Source organism: Thermochaetoides thermophila, assembly GCF_000221225.1.
Source record: "Thermochaetoides thermophila DSM 1495 unplaced genomic scaffold scf7180000011816, whole genome shotgun sequence".
In the NCBI taxonomy this organism is placed as follows: domain Eukaryota; kingdom Fungi; phylum Ascomycota; class Sordariomycetes; order Sordariales; family Chaetomiaceae; genus Thermochaetoides; species Thermochaetoides thermophila.
Window position 1 is genome coordinate 534,665 of NW_006383032.1, and position 17,996 is coordinate 552,660.

The following is a 17,996-nucleotide window of genomic DNA, read 5'->3' on the forward strand; positions in this document are numbered from 1 at the left end:
TGGATACCCACCAATTGTGTACAACACCCATGAAGGCGAGACTAAGCCGCGGCTCGTCCTTTGGGTCGATGCCATCTGCATTAACCAAGATGATATTCCTGAGCGAAACGACCAAGTGCTGCTGATGGGCGATATATATCGGAACGCAACCTCTGTGATATCCTGGTTAGGATCTGATCCGCGTATAGTCAGGGCATTCGAGATGGGACTCGAGCTTGCCAATTGTTGGTATTACTTCAGGAGAGCTGTAATGTGGAAATATGAATGGGAGACGTCTGGAAAGGAAGACGATAAACAACAAGATGTAGAGCAGCAGCAAGGGGCTACGCTTGAAGAGGGGCAACAAGAACCCGAAAATAAGAAGGAAGATGAAAGCGACAGGGTCAGAAAAAGAGATAAATCGTCCGAGTCAACATCTCAACGAACCATAAATATTGCAACCACAGCTACACCTATCCGACCGAATGCCTTTAGAGGAGAGTTACGGAAGCTGTTTCTACGCAGGACAAAGATGTTTTGGACTTCTCGGTGGTTTCTGGACCATCTGACCAACCTTTTCCAGTTTGAGTATTGGAAACGGGTGTGGATCGCCCAAGAAGTCGTCCTTGCAAACCGCAATTCACATGTCTTCATGTCCGGGAAGCAGGCGGCAAGCGAAGGCGACATTCTGGAGCTGGTTATGTGCTTGATGGAGCTGTCCAAGCCCCTAGTGGAGCCAACAGGAAGGGGTAATGACCTGTCTGAGGATGGCTTCGATATATGGAGTACGACGACTGAGATGAGGTTCAGATTTCTTTGTAACCTCTATCCTCTTCTCGACCTCCTGACGATAAGGATAAAATTACGGGCACAGAGCTTTACGTATGTGCTAAGTCTTTCGGACGCCAGATATTGCTCGGATCCTCACGACGTTGTCTATGGCATGCTGAGCATGCTTCCCCCAAATCATGGAATCAAACCTGACTATAGTCAACCAGTCCGCGATGCCTACATGGATTGGACACTTCGTACCATGCGCGAACTGGGCAACTTTGAACTGTTAGGTTGGGCTGGGACAGGTTTTTACGCGAGAAGACCTGAGAGTATCACTCCACTCAACTTGCCTTCATGGGTGCCAGATCTCTACAATCACAAGGGCCTGCGTAACGTTCATGGGGCAATGCCGCAGAAGAGTATTTACAATATTCCATCTTCTTTCAGCGTAACCGATGATTCATTAACAGCAGAGAATATGCCCTTTTCCCTTACTGTCACTCCATCCGGGGGATTGAAGGTGCGAGCACTGCGCCGAGCTACCATCCGTTGGAAGTACCAGATTCCTGACAGCTGCGGGTCGCACATTGCTGGTCAACACTTCGCAAACTTCTGCATCGAATATTTGTTGGATTTGCAAGAACGGGGCAAGTCACATCCGAGCGGCTTACCACCGCTTCAGGCTCTGTTTCGCATGACATACGAGCCTGTCATATTTGGTCTCGAGACGGAAGAGAAAGAGACGGCGATTCATAGGATGGCCGGTTGCTTCGTGTGCTTTCTTCTTCATTACATAGGCGAGAAGTATGCTTTTGATGATCAACATGGGAGGTTTACAAAAGAAGAATGCGAGATAAGAGCGATAGAGGCACAAAGAATAGCACTGGAAGCCATGGGACTTGACTCGACAAACTTCCCGGAAGCATACAGACAGGCATTTTTTCCGGACGTTGACATAGAAAAAGTAATGGGATGGAGCAAACTCCAGGATGTTATGGAAAACGCAAGATCATTGTCCTCTACCATCATCCTTGAAGTGGCAGCCTTCGGCAACGCGAAGCGGTTATTCGCAACTGAAGAAGGATATGCCGGTTGGGGGCCTGACAACACACAGCCGGGGGATGGTATTTACGAGATTGAACATTGCAGCAAGATGATTGTCTTCCGTCAGCGTGACTCGGATTCCGTTCCATCCAATATTGTTGAGTTGCTGGGGGCATGCTATGTGGTGGGCTTGGGAGACGAGTTTGATAAGTGTCGGGAGGGAGAGTACCAAGAGTTTGTTATTATCTGATGTAGGTGCCAAGAGTATGAATGCAAAGAAACACTCAGCTAACAGAGGGCAGAGGACTTCATGAGCTGAGGCCCTCTATTCCCGGAGCTTAAGACATGACTGGACTTTTTTTTCCCTATTTGTTTTTCAGGAACCATTTCGGGCTGATATCTCAGTACTTTAACTGAAAAAAAATAAGAGAGTGTTAATGGTGTAAATGTCAACCGATATAACTAAAGTTAGTTGTAAAGCTTTTGGAAACGTTATTCATGCTCTTCAACAGATATTTGGACATATTTTTGCCATCCATTCCTTCTTTTCATGTTTCACTAAGTATCAATGCCATGTACCTGTCTATCCTAGACATGACGAGCGGAGCTGAGCCTCACGAACGTCCACCCCACCATGAGCGGCCCGCAGCCAAAGCCCCGCTAAAGTTGCAATTCCAGCCCCTCTTGACTACAGTTCGCGTCCTCCAACAGTGCCAACCACCCCGAGTGTCTTGCAGCCACCTGCTCTGGGGCGAACTGTTCAAAGTCACTCAAAAAATACCTTACTGATAAGGTCATTGGAGCAATCGTGGACGAGACGCGGGCTCAATACCTCACTACCTGCCAAACGACGAGCAACCCCGCCAGCCAAGCCAACAGCCCGTCCGATTGCAACCCCCTCAAGTTCCAACTCTTTCCTGTGTCGCAGTCAGCTTTAGCCCAGGGCGCCGCCGCTATAACCTTCCATAAATAATCAATATTGACTTCCCATCCCTTCAAATACCCCTCAACACCCATCCAACGCGGCCACATACCCTCCCGCCCGAAAAAATGAGCCAACAACGCGCCCATTCCGACCCCTACCCAACCCCCTCCTCCGCCGAGCGCACCCACACCCAGCGCGGCTTCACCATCACCACGCTCAAACTCCCCATCCTCAAAGCCGGCCCCATCGACGCCATGTCCGCGCGCCTGGGTATCCCCATCCCTGAGATGATCTTCGGAGACAACCTCGTGCGCATCACACACCTGCGCACCGGCTGGGGAATCACCTTCCGCGCGGAATCAGCGCTCGACACGGTGGACAAGACGGGTGCGCAGGGCCTGCTGCAGGTCGCGTACGCGAAGGAGTGGAGCCGAAGTCGGGAGCAGAGCTCAGCGGCGGATATTAGGGAGGTGGTGAGGCCTTATGATTGGAGTTATACTTGTTGCTATAAGGGAGATGAGACGAAGGGACGGGAAGGGGAAGGGTTGGTCGAGGTTGAGGAGGAGGCGGCGAGACGGGGGGAGAAGGCAATTCCGATTGAGCTGCTGAAGAGGAGGGATCCGATTTTGTTTGCTGATGAGGTGGTGCTGTATGAGAGCGAGCTAGATGATAACGGAATTAGCGTGTTGAGTGTGAAGTTGAGGGTTATGGATCAGCGGATGTTGCTGCTGTGTCGGCTGTTTATGAGATTGGATAATGTGCTCATCCGGGTGAGAGATACCAGGGTGTATGTGGACTTTGAAAAGGAGGAGGTTATTCGGGAATATACTGCCCGGGAGGATAAATATGAAAATGTCAAGAGGGTAAGTCGTGTTCCTTGCCTGGTGTCGGTGGGATGTCTTGACTGATTTGTTCCAGAATCTGTTCATGACTGGCCTCTTGCCAGATGATGTTACTGTGGCCCTGAGAGACTCTAATCAGGTAGCCCCCCTACTTCCTCTTGTGGAGAGGAAACTCGACTACGCAAACCTTGCGGCTGCGCCGGCGTAGTCGTGCCATCTTTTCTCTATGTCCTGTGTTCTTTCGAAATCGCTTATGGATGCGAGGGCGAGGCGTTGGGCGTTGGGTTTCAAGTCACGAATACCAGCAGTAGACCACGAACTGAATCATGGAGCATAATGTTTTCCCCGGGGCGTGAACAGTAAGCGAAAAGACATACGTAGAAGATATACCATGCCAACCGATCCGTATAGGTATCGTCAAGCGGACGCTCCAGCCTAGTGCAAATCCCCAATGAAGCAAAAGCACAACCCAACTACCCATTCCCACGGCAACCTATAAGTCCTGTTCCCAAACCCAACGCTCCCAAGTATTCCAGCCCTCGTTGATCAGTCAATTCCCACCAAGCCCTCTACTCAACGAACTACTTAACGAGCATATGGATCCGGCGACGAGCATTCAGGCCCGACTTCTTCGAACGACAGCTCCCACTTATCGACCTCCTTGAACTTCTTCTTAGCCTTAGCAAGCTCCTCGCCGATCCTCTCCGTCAACATCTGTGTCGTCTCCTCTTCCGGCAGAGACTCCACCTCATCATCCTCGTTGCCAGCCCCTCCAACGACAATCTCTTCCGCCACAACTTCCTCGTTCTCCTTATCCTGCTGCTTCGCTGACCCGTATGTGCGCACAGCCTTCTTCTTGCCACCATCCGCCTTGCCGTTGACTTCTTTCTCCTTGCCCTTACGATTCGATGCTGACTTGGACAAAGGCTGCTTCTTCCTCCTTGATGTGCGTGCCTGGACATACGAGACGTCCTCGGGGTCAGCCACATAGCGCTCCTCATCAGACGAGCCGTCCACGTCGAATGGATCATCGTTGTCGATGCTCTCTTGCCTCTTGGCTGACTTCTTCCGGCGTTGCGGGAGCAGCGAAGTAAGGTCCGCTGTGGTGAGTTTCTTTGCAGCTGGCGGCTGGACAGAAGCCTTCTTTCTCGCCGCAGCAGCCTTGGCTGCGGCGGTAGGGTAGTTAGGGGAATGGGTCAACGAAGGGGGCGAGGAGAGCTCAGAGGATGAATCGATCAACTCGGGGGTTTCTGGCCTAGGCGGCGGCTTGCGTGTGTAGTTGCGGTGTGCTAGGGCGTCGAGGGATGGCCAGGCAACTGGGCTGTTACTTGCTGAGGCGCTGCTGCTCATTGGTGGTGCCATGTCAGGGTCATCTTCAGCAGCTGGAGGTTGGGCTGGGGTTGAAAGCCGTTCCCGTTCGCGAGTTCTACCGCGAGTTGGGCTCGAAGCAGGAACGGGTTCGTGATCGACTTCGATCGAAGGGAGGACCTCCTCTGGCTTGGGCACTTCGTCCGGCTCGGAGACGTCCAGCGCTGGTCGCTTCTCACGGTAATTTTCGTGACTCTCCAGAGACTTGCGCTTCCGAGACGGACACACATGCAGGTCATCGTTAGCGGCTTCAGTAGCCTGTGAGGCGCGGGTCTGCCGCCTGGTCTTGTCAACGGGTGTTGACTCGCCATCGGGTCCCGAATCATCACCATCTTCCAAGACACTTGCTGCCCGTGAAGCTTGCGAGGTAACAGACTGTGACCGATGCCTCATCGGCTTCCGTACGCTTGACAAAATACTCGGCTCCCGCGCCCTCCTCCTGAAGTTGCTGAAGTTCAACGTAGTGCTGATGCTGGGTGTGTTCTGTCCACGACTACTTGGCCGAATGGGAGCATCGTCTCTACCCGCAACGCTTGACTGACGAGGCCGGCCGCGCTTGAACATAGAAATGCTGAAAGTCGAGGTATCTGTCGAACGGTAGCCAGTGCGTGTGTCATCGATCGCGTCCTCTGAATCGTCGAGACTGTCGTCCAGATTGCCCAGAGAAAGATCCTCAAGATCCAAACCTGACACATCCGTCAAACGAGGACGTCCCCGAGCTGGCGATTCCCTCTCGTTATCGGCGCTCTCGGGCTGCTCAGGGCGGGATGTCGAACTCAAGTCGTCTAACCGCGCCATGGCCTCATCCTCTCGCTGTTTCGATTCCTCTAATGCCCTTGTCTGATCTGAGTCCAACTTGAGCATCGAAGCACGTGCTCTGTGCGGTTCTGTCAAGTTACTGCTCTGGGACTCGACAGCAACCGATTCCGGCTCGCGACTGGCAGCATCGTGTTTCCCGTCACTTGGAGCGAGATCTTGTTGCACAGTCTCAGCGGCTACTGTGGGACGGGCCGGTGCGACACGCGACCGTCTCGGACGAGGCATTGCGACTCTAAATAACGGTAGATGTCCCTTTGGTATAAAATACGTTCCAAGATCGTTGGCAGAACGAGACGGCGGCTGCGTGAAGTGGTCGGATCGCGGTGGTTATATTTTGCGAGGGGCCAGTGTGATGGGGCAGAGACGCGTCCGACGCGCGATTACCAGCAGCGGGAGCTTGAAATCTTGGCGTTGATTGATGTGGGGAATCACCCGGCGCGTGTCGTACGTAAGCGAGCTCCAAAAGCTCTTGGCGAACTCTAGTCTTGGCATCCCGGCCACACCACCTCTTCAAGCTCGTTCTCACATCCTGTCTCTTCACGAATCCGTATGCTGAACATAGGGTGTCAACTGATGGTATTTAGTTTGAGGACGCTATCGGTTACGTTTATCTTGATCTCGTTGCTCTCCCTAGTTCAAGGTGAAGCTCGAAGACTTTTTGTCTTCGCTTGATAGACCTGAGCTTCAGGTGACATTACCTGAGAGCCGCTGTCTTCGAGTGCTCTGATGTCATCGTTGAAACTCCTGCTTAAAGCAAAACATATCTATATACTCCTCTCCATTCATTCTTGAAAACGTCGAGTGTATTCCTGAACAAGTTCCTTTATGTGTCGTCTCGCAGCCCCCTAGGACCCTCATGATGTCACCGTCTGCGCCGCTCCAGCGGCTCCACCTTTCCGTACACGGCGAGCTTCGCGGTAGGGTCTTGAGCTACAACGTCCCATGCCTAACCGCCGAACCCCCCTCTCACCCCACTACCAAACATTCTCTCCTGAACTACATAAAACCTTCCGTACCTGTACACACGCCTTCGGATCTCGGTCCTCTAAAATAAGGCTGAGGCACATAAATCATCAACATGTCCACACCCGCCCTCCTCGTCCGCACTGCCCTTCCCCGCTCCCGGATCAAGCCCGGGACGAGGCCCTGCCCGGGCCTGCTCCGTCTACGCCAAACCGTCTTGCCCATCAGCATTGGCATCACCTCCGGTCTGGTGGCCTTGACTCATCAAAGGCCAATGCGGTTAGACGCCGCCGTGCAGCAGCAGACTCGGACGCTGGCGACGAATCCACCCAAGAATAAGGAGGATGGGCGTTTTTTGAGTGCCGAGACTGTTAAACAGCTTTCGAGGGGGAGTTTAGCGGGTATTGTTGAGCTCAAAAGTTGGGCCTTTGAAACGGAGATGACGCTAACGTTGGAAATCAGGCTTTTTCACGGGGTTAATGGTGAGCGTCTTCTCCAAGACACTTGTCCTGCTGGCAGGAATTACTATGCTCATCTTCCATGTAAGTCGCGTGGTCACGCCCAAGTTTATCAGCACTACATTTCTCTGTTCCATATTTCTTTGCTTAACCCTTCAAGGGTTTTATTTCCGCCATGTGTGGCTGTGAATCAAAACCCATTTTCTATCAGAGCTCGTCTCTTCAGAATCTCCTTTTGAGCTTCATGACTCGCCCAAATCCAATCATCTCTATAGAGAAGCTAACCGGTTTCTCTCTCCCTTCCTTCATCACAGGTTGCAGCTCGAAATGGTATCGACCTGGTCGCCTACTTCAAGCTTAAAGAGCATTTCCGGGGTTCTCGGATCTTAGCCGCGCTAAACCAACACACAGCATTTAAGCTTTCCTTCGCCCTGGCATTCGTGCTCTCGGCCTTCATGTCCTTCTGAGATCTGTTACATTTCAAGCCTCATAAAGCATAGACAAGTGTGTCACATGCTTTCCTCAGAAAGGCTGCGTCTCCCTCTCCAGCCAAGCGCGGGTGAGCTCATCATCCTTGAAGTACGGCTCCATGGCAGCACGGATCTGCTCGTTCGACTTGTTCAGCCATGCCTTCTCCTCGGCCGTGAGCATCGACTCGTCAATCAGCTTGCGGCAGTAAGGCACCATGGTGACATGCTCGAAGCCGAGGAAGGGTTTGTCCCCGAAGGAGTGCTCCGTCTTGACCTCGCGCACGATCGCCAGGTTCTCGATGCGGATGCCGTAGGAACCATCCTCGTAATAACCCGGTTCGATCGACAACACATTGCCCGACGCAAGGGGCACGTCGGCATACTGCTTCCTGGTGCCGATGCCGATCGGACCCTCGTGCACGTTGAGGAAGGAGCCTACACCGTGGCCCGTACCGTGCCGATAGTCGAGGCCTTGCTTCTGTTAAAGAGTTAGGATTGAGTGTTCAACTTGGTTGGTAGAAAACGTATGGATTTGTAATCTTACCCAGAGGAACTGGCGGGCGAGAGCATCAATTGCGTAACCGGTTGTCCCCTTAGGGAAGACAGCAGTATCTAATGCAATGTTGCCCTTCAGGACCAGAGTGTAGGCCTTCCTTTCCTCAGGCTTTGGTGTGGTGAAGTGCAGCGTCCGAGTAGTATCCGTCGTGCCATCCAGGTACTGGGCTCCTGAATCGCAGAGGTAAATAGCATCCGGATCGATAACGGCGCAACTGCCCCGCTCAGGCTTGTAATGAATAACAGCAGCGCTATGGGCGGGTAAGCATACATCATAATCGCTAGGCATGTGAAAGGGAGTCACTCACTTCGGCCCAGTGGCTGAGATGGTGTCGAAGGACAGGGCGACGAAGTCCTTCTGCTTCTTCCGGAACTCTTCCAGCTTGTCGGCAGCAGCCACTTCGTCAATTACAGCCTTCTTGTTCACAAGCTGGTCCTCTAGCCAGGCGAAGAACTGGATCAGAGCCGCACCGTCCCGGATATGGCACTGCCGCATGCCTTCCAGTTCGGTTTCATTCTTCACCGCCTTAGCGTCGCCCACCGGGCTCCTCACTTCTTCAACGAACTTATCGCCGCCAAGTGCCAGCTTGAGCGCCCACGAGGCCTTGGTCGAGATTAGAAACTTCTTAGGCGACTGCTCAGTCCAAAGGGCCTCGGCCGCCTTCACCAACATTTTGGCGTCGTCAAACAGGGCGTTGTATGGCTTGATGGAAACTTTATTCTGCGCCAGGTAGCTCTTGCACTCGTCGTTCAGCTTCGACTCGTCGATGTAGAGGATGGCCGAATCGGCTGTTACAAGCGCATACGAGAAAAAGACCGGGTTATACGCGATGTCGCTCCCGCGGAGGTTGAAAAGCCAGGCGATCTCGTCCAACAGAGACAGGACGATGCCAGCAGCCTTCTTCTTCTCCAGTTCCTTCCGAAGATCGGCGATCTTTGATGCTGAATCCTTACCAGAATACTTCAGGGGCAGAAGGAAAATAGGGTTATTGGAACGCTTGGGCCTGGCGTCACCCCAAACAATGTCCACGAGATTCTCGGTCACAGCCTTCAGACCGGCGCCTCCGGCTCTCTTAATGCTCTCATCCAACTTTTCGGCGACAGTGCTAGAGATCAGGGTAGGATCAACACCAACTACCTTGCCGCCAGCCGCCTGCTGCGACGTCCACTCCTGCCAGGTCGGGACGTCCTGCATCCCGGTCTTGAGGAGCTCCCAGTTCTCATCCAGTTGCTTGCCGGCCTGGTTAAAGTAGCGGCCGTCTGTGGCCAGCGCGGCCTTCTCGAGCGTCACCACGGCTGTGCCTGCGGAACCGGTGAAACCAGAGATGAACGCGCGACGGGCATCGCAGGCATCGATATACTCGGACGCGTGGCTGTCCTCGGATGGGACAACTGTACGGGTACTGGGTGTTAGGAGTCACTCGGACGCAGGAGACGGTGAGATGACGGGGGAAACAAAGGATAAATACCGTAGATGTCGATTCCCTTTTCCTTCATGACGGACCGAAGGGCCCGCAGGCGCTCGGTGGTGTGGACGGTCATCTCTTCAGATGAAGTTGCGCCGGTTGTCTGGGTGGTATAGGATGCTCTATTGGGTCGAGAAACTGCTGCTGAGGAAAGATGCTGGGAAGAGAAGCGCGAGAGGAATGGGAAGAGGTTCCGGGGAAGAGGTACGGCTGGAGAGCTGGGTCGCGGGGCCTTGATATCAAATACAGGGCGCAGTGGAACGTGGGCGGGGCAGTGTGACTGGCCGGCGTAGGAAGAGTCGGCCCCGCGCGGTAGACGGAACCGATTCGCAGCCCGGAGGAGGCGGGCAGTGGAGGTCGGGTGTCCAACGGGCATGAGCTCTGGTGCAGCTGCGCTGGTTCAGGTGGTTGAGATATAAGGAGGTGCCCCACTCAAGCACTCCAGCTCGGGGAGCTCCAACTTCGACCTCACGCATCGCCCCTCATCGAGCTGCCAAATTGGGCTCAGCATGTCACGAGTACAACAGCCATGGCTTGTAGAATGCTTCTGGTGGCACAACGCTTTTTCTTCTGTTGGCCAGAAGTAGTCATAATATTATTGTAATGACACCTCCATGGTGATATTGCTGCAATAACTTCACACAGCAGATAAGATGGGAGAGACGGCCTCATAACCAAGCAGGAGAGGTACACTGGGGCGGTCAGGTACTTCTTGACACCCCACCGTTGTGTCTCCAGAGCCGTTGTTCCCACTCGCGACCAGGTCAGACATCGGTGGGGTTTCCAGCGTTCTGGCACTGTAGCCTTGGAGCTCCAGCAGGTTCCACAGAGCTTGATCAGTAAATGCGAGCCTCACACACTCATTAGCGTTAAGGTTGCATATCGGTCGGTGCTTGTCCCGTCGGGTCGTCTGAATTAGGTACGGAAGTTAAAAAAAAAAGGCCAACAAGTCGTTGAGACAAAAGGGGTGATTCTGGAAAGCGCTCGCCCGATAAAGAAAGGTTCAAAGCAAGTTTTTATCATCTTGACTCTCACAATTTCTCATTTCTTGACCCCTCTCAGCCTCTCTCCACTTGCAACGAAAACAATCTCCTTTAGGAAGCTGCTTCAGCTTCTGAGATCTTCTCGGTCACTCGGCGTCTTACCTCATCCGCTCAACTCCATTATTGGGCTAGCCAAGACCGATGACTTTTTCCGACATCAGAAACCGACAGTGACAAGGGACAAAATGGCCGACAGCGCAATGGAGCAGCTCCCTCTACCTACCAGCCTTGCGGAGGTTGAATCAGTGAGTGAAACCGATTCAATGTCTTGGTTTTGTGAGCCGACCGATAAAGAACCTATAATACTGAGCCCGATCTGCAGCTCATCCGTGCCCTCTATCAACCAAATCCCCCTGAGACTATCACCAAGATCCAAGAAGTACTCCAGCGACTGCAGCGGTCACCAGAAGGATGGCAGCTCGCACAGAGCTTGATCTCCCATCGGGAAGATAATATTCGCTTCTATGCTGCACTCACTCTTATTGTGAAAATCAACCGGGACAGGTATGGAAGGTTATCCTGTTTATCAACCGTTGTGAAAGAACTCAAGTCTAATATGATTGTTGCAGTGCTGGCTTGAGTGAAGAGGACACAAGCAGCCTACTTCAAAACATCATCAGCTGGACTATTCAGTCCCTTGCTGACGGCGCTGCTCCGTTCGTGACCAAGAAGTTGTGCACGGCTCTGGTCACTTTTTTCATCCATTTTTCCCATCTATGGCCACACTGTGTTCGCCATTTCCTCTACTGCCTGGACCTTGGACGGGGTACTCCAGTTGAGGGACTGGATGATGCCCTCACGACTGAGATCCTTGTTTCAAAGTTAGACCGCAAGAAGCTGAGTGCAGCTGTGTGGTTCATTACGTCCTTGGTTGAGGAGGTTGGCAAGACCGATATGAGCGCCCCCAAGTTCATCCAAGTCCACGAGCGCTTGATTAAGACCGGACCTGATGTGACTTGTTTGCTTGCCAGGGCCTTTAACCCTCCAGAAGATAACCCAGCCATCAAAACTCAGGGAGAAGCCCTGGCCTGCTTCCAGGTATGTCTGAAACTTCTGTAGCCAAGTAGCTATGCGTGTCTTGTAACATGTGGTCTGACACTTAGTAAGGCTTGGATCTTGTATGCCCAGCGAGCATCCCCTAACGTGGAGTTGGTCACTCCTCTAAGACAACTAGTTGGGCCTGCTATGAACTGTTTGGCCGATCCAGACCTTTTCCAGCCAGCTGCTGAATTGTTCAGCGATGTTTTGAGCAATTATTCAAGCTTTTTCACAGAAGAGCACTACAACACTTTGGCTTCACTTTTCGAAAGCCCTTGGGCAGCTGAGCATTATCAGCGCCTTCTCCACGGCAATCACCATGAAGATGGCATCTCGTTCGGTCTCCTGATGCTGGCATACGGTGATGCCAAAGTGCAAGACCTTATGCATGGCACTGACGCGCGTTCCCAGGGCTTCCTCGAGAAGCTGACTGGGCTCCTTGCGGCTGATGGTTACCTTGTTGCTGATGACACTGTCTTTGTGCCAGCTCTCGAGTTCTGGTCAACGTTCATTGAGACTATGGTCGATAATATTTACTCAGACGAAGAGGATACAGAGTCTTGGAAGCCACTCGCCGAACGTCACTTGAAGGCTGTCATACTTAATTCCTGGAGAAAGATCCAGTGGCCGCCTGCAGAGGTGTTCGCGGAGTGGGATTCAACAGAGCGTACCGCATTCAATGATGCCAGGAAAGACGTCAGCGATATGCTCCAGTCGGTCTTCACCCTCGAAGGCTCGAGCCTTGTTTCATTTTTTGCTGACCTTTTCCTGCGTGTCCTCCCTACCCAGAACTGGGCCGAACTTGAAGCCGCCGCCTTCTGCCTCGGCGCTCTGGCCGACTGTATTTCGGAAGATGCTCGGAATGACCACGTGTTGAGCAACGTATTTTCATCTCCTTTCTTCCAGCTTCTCGGCCAGGCTCATGGGCCTATCCCCTTGCGTCTTCGCCAGACAGGCTTGGCCCTGATCGAAAAGTACTGCGAGTACTTTGAGCGGAACGCACAATACCTGCCCGATGCACTCAATCTTTTATTTGGTGCCTTGGGTGATCCGGTCCTTGGAGGACCATGTGCAAGGTCGATCTCAACTCTATGCTCCTCATGCCGCTCCATCCTTACAGGAGAGGCTGGAGCTTTCATCAACCATTATAAGACTATTCGCGGCAGTCAGGTGTTGGACTCGCTTGCTGAAGAGAGGATTGTTCAATCCATTGCCTCCATTGTCCAAGCTATCAAAGAGGAGGGGCACAGACTGGATATGTTTGAGGAGCTCTACAATTTCCTCAAGAAAGACTTCGAACTTGCCATCCAGCTTCAAGCTCAGCCTAACATCCTCAACCTTTCCCACCCTGACTTCCTCAGAGGCCTGGAGACGCCACACCCACCAGCAGTTCCGTCTGCTGAAGAAATTGCTCTTCATATCGCCCTCAGGTCCTTGAGATGCCTGGCAAGCATGGCCAAGGGCATGCAGGATGTGAAAGAACATCCGATTGACCTAGATAGCGAGCCGGCACCCCATGACCCAAACAGCAGACTGAGTCGTTTGCAAGCAGACATTATGCGTGTGTTAGCCGGCGTCCAGTCAGCCTTTGGGGCCAGCGGCGAGGCTGTTGAGATTATCTGCAATATCTTCCGTGCTGGCTTCTCGGAGACGGAGCCGGGACCGTTCGTGTTCCACCCCGACGTTGTTACGGACTACTTTGTTCAGCAGCGTTATGAGACCCCTAGGATCGGCACGCTGTTGAGCACGGTCTGCTCATACGTCGGGTCGCTTTATCGCGGACCGAAGGCTCTCGTGCCGCCGCAGCTTACGCGTTTGCTGCCGTGGGTGATTTCTATCATTCAGGGCATGCCGGGTAGGTCATCATTGTGATCAACCCTCTTTCCCCAACTCAGGCGTAAGCGCTTTCTCTGCTAACACCATCTTAGATCCCGATTCTGATACTGAGATCGCTGTCAACGGCATCAACTTTGTTGAAAAGGTCATCTCGAAATATCCCGAGATTCTCTTCAACGCTCAGCCCTCTCAACTGATCGAATTCTTCTTCCTCTTCACCCTCAAAGTTCTCGACGGCACTGAACCCCTGCCGAAAAACGCTGCGGCCGAGTTCTGGGTACGTCCCCAACTTTTTAATCGCATTCTTCTCATCTAATATGCTCATCTAACATGACTTTCAGGCAAACTTCATCAGTCTCAAGCCGTCCAACCCGGCACTTGAGCAAGCTATCGCCTCTGCGATGACACACCTGGGCCCTCTGGTCGCCCGGTCTTTGATGCGCAACATCGGTGGACATGCTGCTCGCTCCGAACTGGATCGACTGTGCGAGCCGCTCAAGAAGCTAGTCGTACTGCGGCCCGAGGCACAAGCCTGGCTTGAGCAAGCCTTACTCGAGGGACAGGCATGCTGGCCTGGCTGTGAGAGGGTCGCGCTTGAGGACGGTAGAGCTTTCTTGAGGAAGGTCATTGCGTAAGTTTCGCATCCTCTCGGTGCTGTGTTGGTGGCCAAATAACTAACGACGCAGCAGGCTGAGAGGCGCGCGCACAACCAACCAAGTAGTCCGGGAGTTCTGGCTCGCCTGCCGTGGATCCAATTTTGCGTATGCGTCCTAGGAAGAGGGTTAGATATCTGGGGTAGTGTTTAATGTACCCCCTTCACAGGTCAGCAATGGTGGTTGGGACGAAAGAGGCCCTTGACTGTACCCTGCTAAGGTCTCGACACCAATTATGGCAAATGACTTCATACCCGAGTACTCAACACGGTATTGGGTATGAAAACATAACAATCCTGAAAGTAGATATGGGCTAGAGATGGTCATATAGCCTTTAGGAGACGCTTGCTGTATCTCAGTGTAGTGAGAATGAGAGATGCATGCTACAAACATTGTTCGATTCCCTCCGTTGTTCACACATGCACCCAATTCAGTCATCCTACTCTCGTGGCACCAACTTCTCCCAATACTCCGTCTCCTGATATATGCTTCCTATAAGTGATCCCTTCATGGTCCCTTCGAGCGGCATTATCTAAACCATATCGCTGATACAAATGAACAGAGATGGCTGTCTATCATACAGAGCCCAGTCTATTATACAGGTTCCCATCTATCCTTTTTAGAAGCTTCATCCAACCCCTTAATGGAAAAAGTCATAAATACCAACAGCCTTCTCAACCATCGACATGGTATTCCCCGCACTTCGGATCGCCCGAATTGTACCCGTCTCTTCGGCGTCTTTGAGCGCCTTCTCATTTTCCTGGAAGAACTGGTATCTATCCCTGATCTCGGCCAGCCCATCAATCAAAGCCTTCGTCACAGCTGCCTTGAGATCGGGAGCCTGCTGATCGGCGAACTCCTCGGCCAGCTGCGCGGGTGTGCGCCCCTGCTTATCAAAGGCAGACAATATATCGAGCAGGTTGGCGATTCCTGGCCGCTCGACTGGGTCGTAGGTGATGTTACCCAGAGCATCGGTGACCGCGCCCTTAATCTTCTTTTCTATTTCCTCTGGGGCATCGGTGATGTGGATGCGGGACCTGGCTTTCGGGTCGGACTTGGACATCTTCTCACGGGGGTTGGTAAGGGACATGATGCGCTTGGTGGGAGCTGCGGAGGAATATGAGCATTGGGAATACATCAGGGGGCCTCAGGGGCAGGGCTCACCGATCACGGTTTCAGGGGCAACCAGGCAGTTGGTCTTCCAGGTGCTGTTGAAGTTGGTGACGCACTCTCTGGCAAACTCGAGATGCTGCCGTTGGTCGTCGCCCACAGGAACGTGGGTAGCACGGTGGATCAAGATATCAGCGGCCTGGAGAATCGGATAGGAGAAGAGGCCGTGCTTGAGAGCAGCCTTAGCCCTTGAGTCCTCCAATGATGTGTCTGCGTCGAGCTTCAACTTGCTCTGTATTGTTGAAAATTCGGGTTAGTTGACCCCTCTGAGTCAAATCCATCAGCTTCCGAGGAACTGGGAACTTACCTTCCACTGTGTCATACGAGAAAGGTAACCCATAGATGAAGTGCACCCCAAGATCCAATACAGATTGGCGATTTGTTTTATACGAGACTGGTAGAACAAAGCACAGTGTTCTGGGTCAAGGCCAATGGCAAGCAGAGCAGCCAGCGTCTGCTTCTTAGAGGCGACCAAGGCCTCCTTGGGACCAGGCACCGTCAAGGCATGGAGATCGACAACAGAGAAGTACAACTTGATGTTCGGATCCTTGATCGCCTCGTCCTGCAGGCGCTTCCACTGACTCAAGGCTCCTAGATAGTTGCCAAGGTGTGGGATACCTGTCGGCTGGATGGCCGAGAAGACGACTTTTCTCTCAGGTTTTTCTGACTTATCTTTTGTCTTCACAGCTCCTCTGCTCTCTTTGCCCTGAACCTCAATTCCAGCGCTTCTGCTACCTGCTGACGTGAAGCTGCGTATTTGACTGGTTATGGTGTGCTTGCTGAGTGTCTTTGATGTCGCCGATCTTGATGCTGAGACTACACTTGGGACATTGCTTGCCAAATGTTGCCACTTCTTGTGGCAGGCACTGAGTTGACGGTATATTTTGGTGCTTTTCATCTCGACAACTTGCCCTTTAAAATTGGAGTCTTTGGGGTGAGAAAACCAATTGAGTGATGAAAGTGAAGAGCAACGTGAGATGAACTTCCGTCTCCAGGACCGTCCCGAGTTGAAACAGGTGGAGTTAAAATCTCAAGAACACAGTGCGTAGGACAGTGCAATTGACCATTCAGGGAAACAGCCTTATCTCCAGTTTAGACAGAGACATGATGAGAAGGCAGTTTTTGATCAATGAATGATTTTCCAGTAAAAGCAAGCCCATGTTATATTCCATCCATATTCGTACAGAGGTCTCATATCTACTGTACAACAACGCAAACATCGCGACATCCCCTTCTTCATCCCCTCTACCGCCCACCGGAGACCTTTCTCCTCTCTGTCGCAAGGAACTCCTCGATCTCCTCCGGCTTTGGCAGCTTCTCGACAACCTCCTTGCCCTTCGGAGAGAATTCGGGCTTCCGTTGCAGATAGCCGAGGTGCTCCCACTTGTCCTCCAGCAGCTTCTCCGTCTCCTGCACAGCAGCATCCATCTCCTTGGCAACATCTGTGGAAAAATGTCAGTCACTATACAGTATATCAAACAAACCCCGGAGAAATGAAGAGCAACATACCCAGCTTGCTAAACTCCCAGACGTTCGCCTTCATACCAACGCCGTAGTATGCATGCTTCTGCAGGAACGCCAGCCAGAGCTGCACTGTCTCAGGATGGCCATCACGAATCTGAATCAAGCGCCGGAGGGTGATGCGCTCGAAGTTTTCCTGAGACTTCTTGTGGACGAAGACGGAGCGGGGCACTGTCCAGCGTTGGATCTTGCGCGGCAAAGGAACGGGACCGAAAGCTGGCAGACCGAGGTAGTATGCGGCACGAAGGGCGAAGTCGCAGAAGAACTCGAGATTACGCGCCGAATAAGAGCGCAGTTGCAGGTCGCACATGGGCACTCCGTACTCAACCTCGCGCCGTAGGGGCTTCAGCCAGAAGGCCTCGATCGAGCGGGGCATACGGTCGATGCCCTCATCTTCTTCTCCTTTCTTCTGCCCGGCGGGTGTCTTAGGCGGCTCATTGGTAGCGACGGCGGATGGCGGGGGCGAGGCAACGCTGCTGTAGGTAACTGGTAAGCATTTGCTTGGCTTTCGGAGGACTTCATGGTTCAAAGGACGTCGGCGGGGCTGGCTAACCTCATCGCCCTTATTGTGACAGGACAACTGGGCCTGTAAGTGACTGTCAGTATCTGTAGAGCAAAAAGCTTAGTTGATCCAGCCGATACTCACATGGCAGCCGTGGCACGGAGCTGTGTCGAAGCCCGAGCAATGGGCATCGCCGACAACCGGGATGCCGCGAGGGGCTACATTCATTGACACATTAGACTCTGGCAAAGTGCAAGAAGTATCGGTAAGTCCGGCATACCAATTGCCCTTGGAAAAAGGGCCCCAATGGCCTTATTAACCGCTGCGCATTCATCTTGTTTGCCCCTTGACAACCTGGGATGTTGCGTGAACGGCTTGTCGTCGAAGCCTTCAGCCGAGATTTTGGCGCGAGGGTTGGCCATGGTTCTTATCGATAAGAGGTTTGGAAGCAAGAATCTGAAGCACCGAGACCGGGTCTGTTGCAGATTGCAGACATACCCCAAGAACACAAAGAGGCACGTATTCTATAATTGCTTACAATAACTTGACGTTCCGTATTGGGTATCTCTA

General features: G+C 52.7%; 6 protein-coding genes across 6 annotated transcripts; 3 read left to right on the forward strand and 3 right to left on the reverse strand.

The window, feature by feature from the left end:
* Positions 1–2,847: 2,847 nt before the first annotated feature.
* CTHT_0022450 (uncharacterized protein) lies at positions 2,848–3,772 on the forward strand (the record flags this gene model as incomplete). Its single annotated transcript, XM_006692648.1, has 2 exons — positions 2,848–3,585; positions 3,641–3,772. The coding sequence occupies 2 exons, from the start codon at positions 2,848–2,850 to the stop codon at positions 3,770–3,772; spliced, it is 870 nt and encodes a 289-aa protein (XP_006692711.1).
* Positions 3,773–4,149: 377 nt separating this feature from the next.
* Positions 4,150–5,976, reverse strand: CTHT_0022460 (uncharacterized protein; the record flags this gene model as incomplete). The annotated part of the gene is made up of 1 exon (XM_006692649.1): positions 4,150–5,976. One exon carries the CDS (start codon positions 5,974–5,976, stop codon positions 4,150–4,152), a length of 1,827 nt encoding a protein of 608 aa, XP_006692712.1.
* An 853-nt stretch (positions 5,977–6,829) lies between these two features.
* Positions 6,830–7,639, forward strand: CTHT_0022470 (uncharacterized protein; the record flags this gene model as incomplete). Its single annotated transcript, XM_006692650.1, has 3 exons — positions 6,830–7,115; positions 7,177–7,256; positions 7,487–7,639. 3 exons carry the CDS (start codon positions 6,830–6,832, stop codon positions 7,637–7,639), a joined length of 519 nt encoding a protein of 172 aa, XP_006692713.1.
* A 55-nt stretch (positions 7,640–7,694) lies between these two features.
* Positions 7,695–10,039, reverse strand: CTHT_0022480 (putative cytoplasm protein; the record flags this gene model as incomplete). The annotated part of the gene is made up of 4 exons (XM_006692651.1): positions 7,695–8,120; positions 8,187–8,448; positions 8,506–9,589; positions 9,667–10,039. 4 exons carry the CDS (start codon positions 10,037–10,039, stop codon positions 7,695–7,697), a joined length of 2,145 nt encoding a protein of 714 aa, XP_006692714.1.
* Positions 10,040–10,891: 852 nt separating this feature from the next.
* On the forward strand, positions 10,892–14,354 carry CTHT_0022490 (uncharacterized protein; the record flags this gene model as incomplete). The annotated part of the gene is made up of 7 exons (XM_006692652.1): positions 10,892–10,951; positions 11,029–11,210; positions 11,276–11,744; positions 11,814–13,599; positions 13,673–13,857; positions 13,922–14,211; positions 14,270–14,354. 7 exons carry the CDS (start codon positions 10,892–10,894, stop codon positions 14,352–14,354), a joined length of 3,057 nt encoding a protein of 1,018 aa, XP_006692715.1.
* A 519-nt stretch (positions 14,355–14,873) lies between these two features.
* Positions 14,874–17,848, reverse strand: CTHT_0022500 (tryptophanyl-tRNA synthetase-like protein; the record flags this gene model as incomplete). The annotated part of the gene is made up of 7 exons (XM_006692653.1): positions 14,874–15,340; positions 15,398–15,635; positions 15,711–16,141; positions 16,660–16,845; positions 16,913–17,510; positions 17,571–17,644; positions 17,707–17,848. 7 exons carry the CDS (start codon positions 17,846–17,848, stop codon positions 14,874–14,876), a joined length of 2,136 nt encoding a protein of 711 aa, XP_006692716.1.
* Between the last annotated feature and the right edge of the window lie 148 nt (positions 17,849–17,996).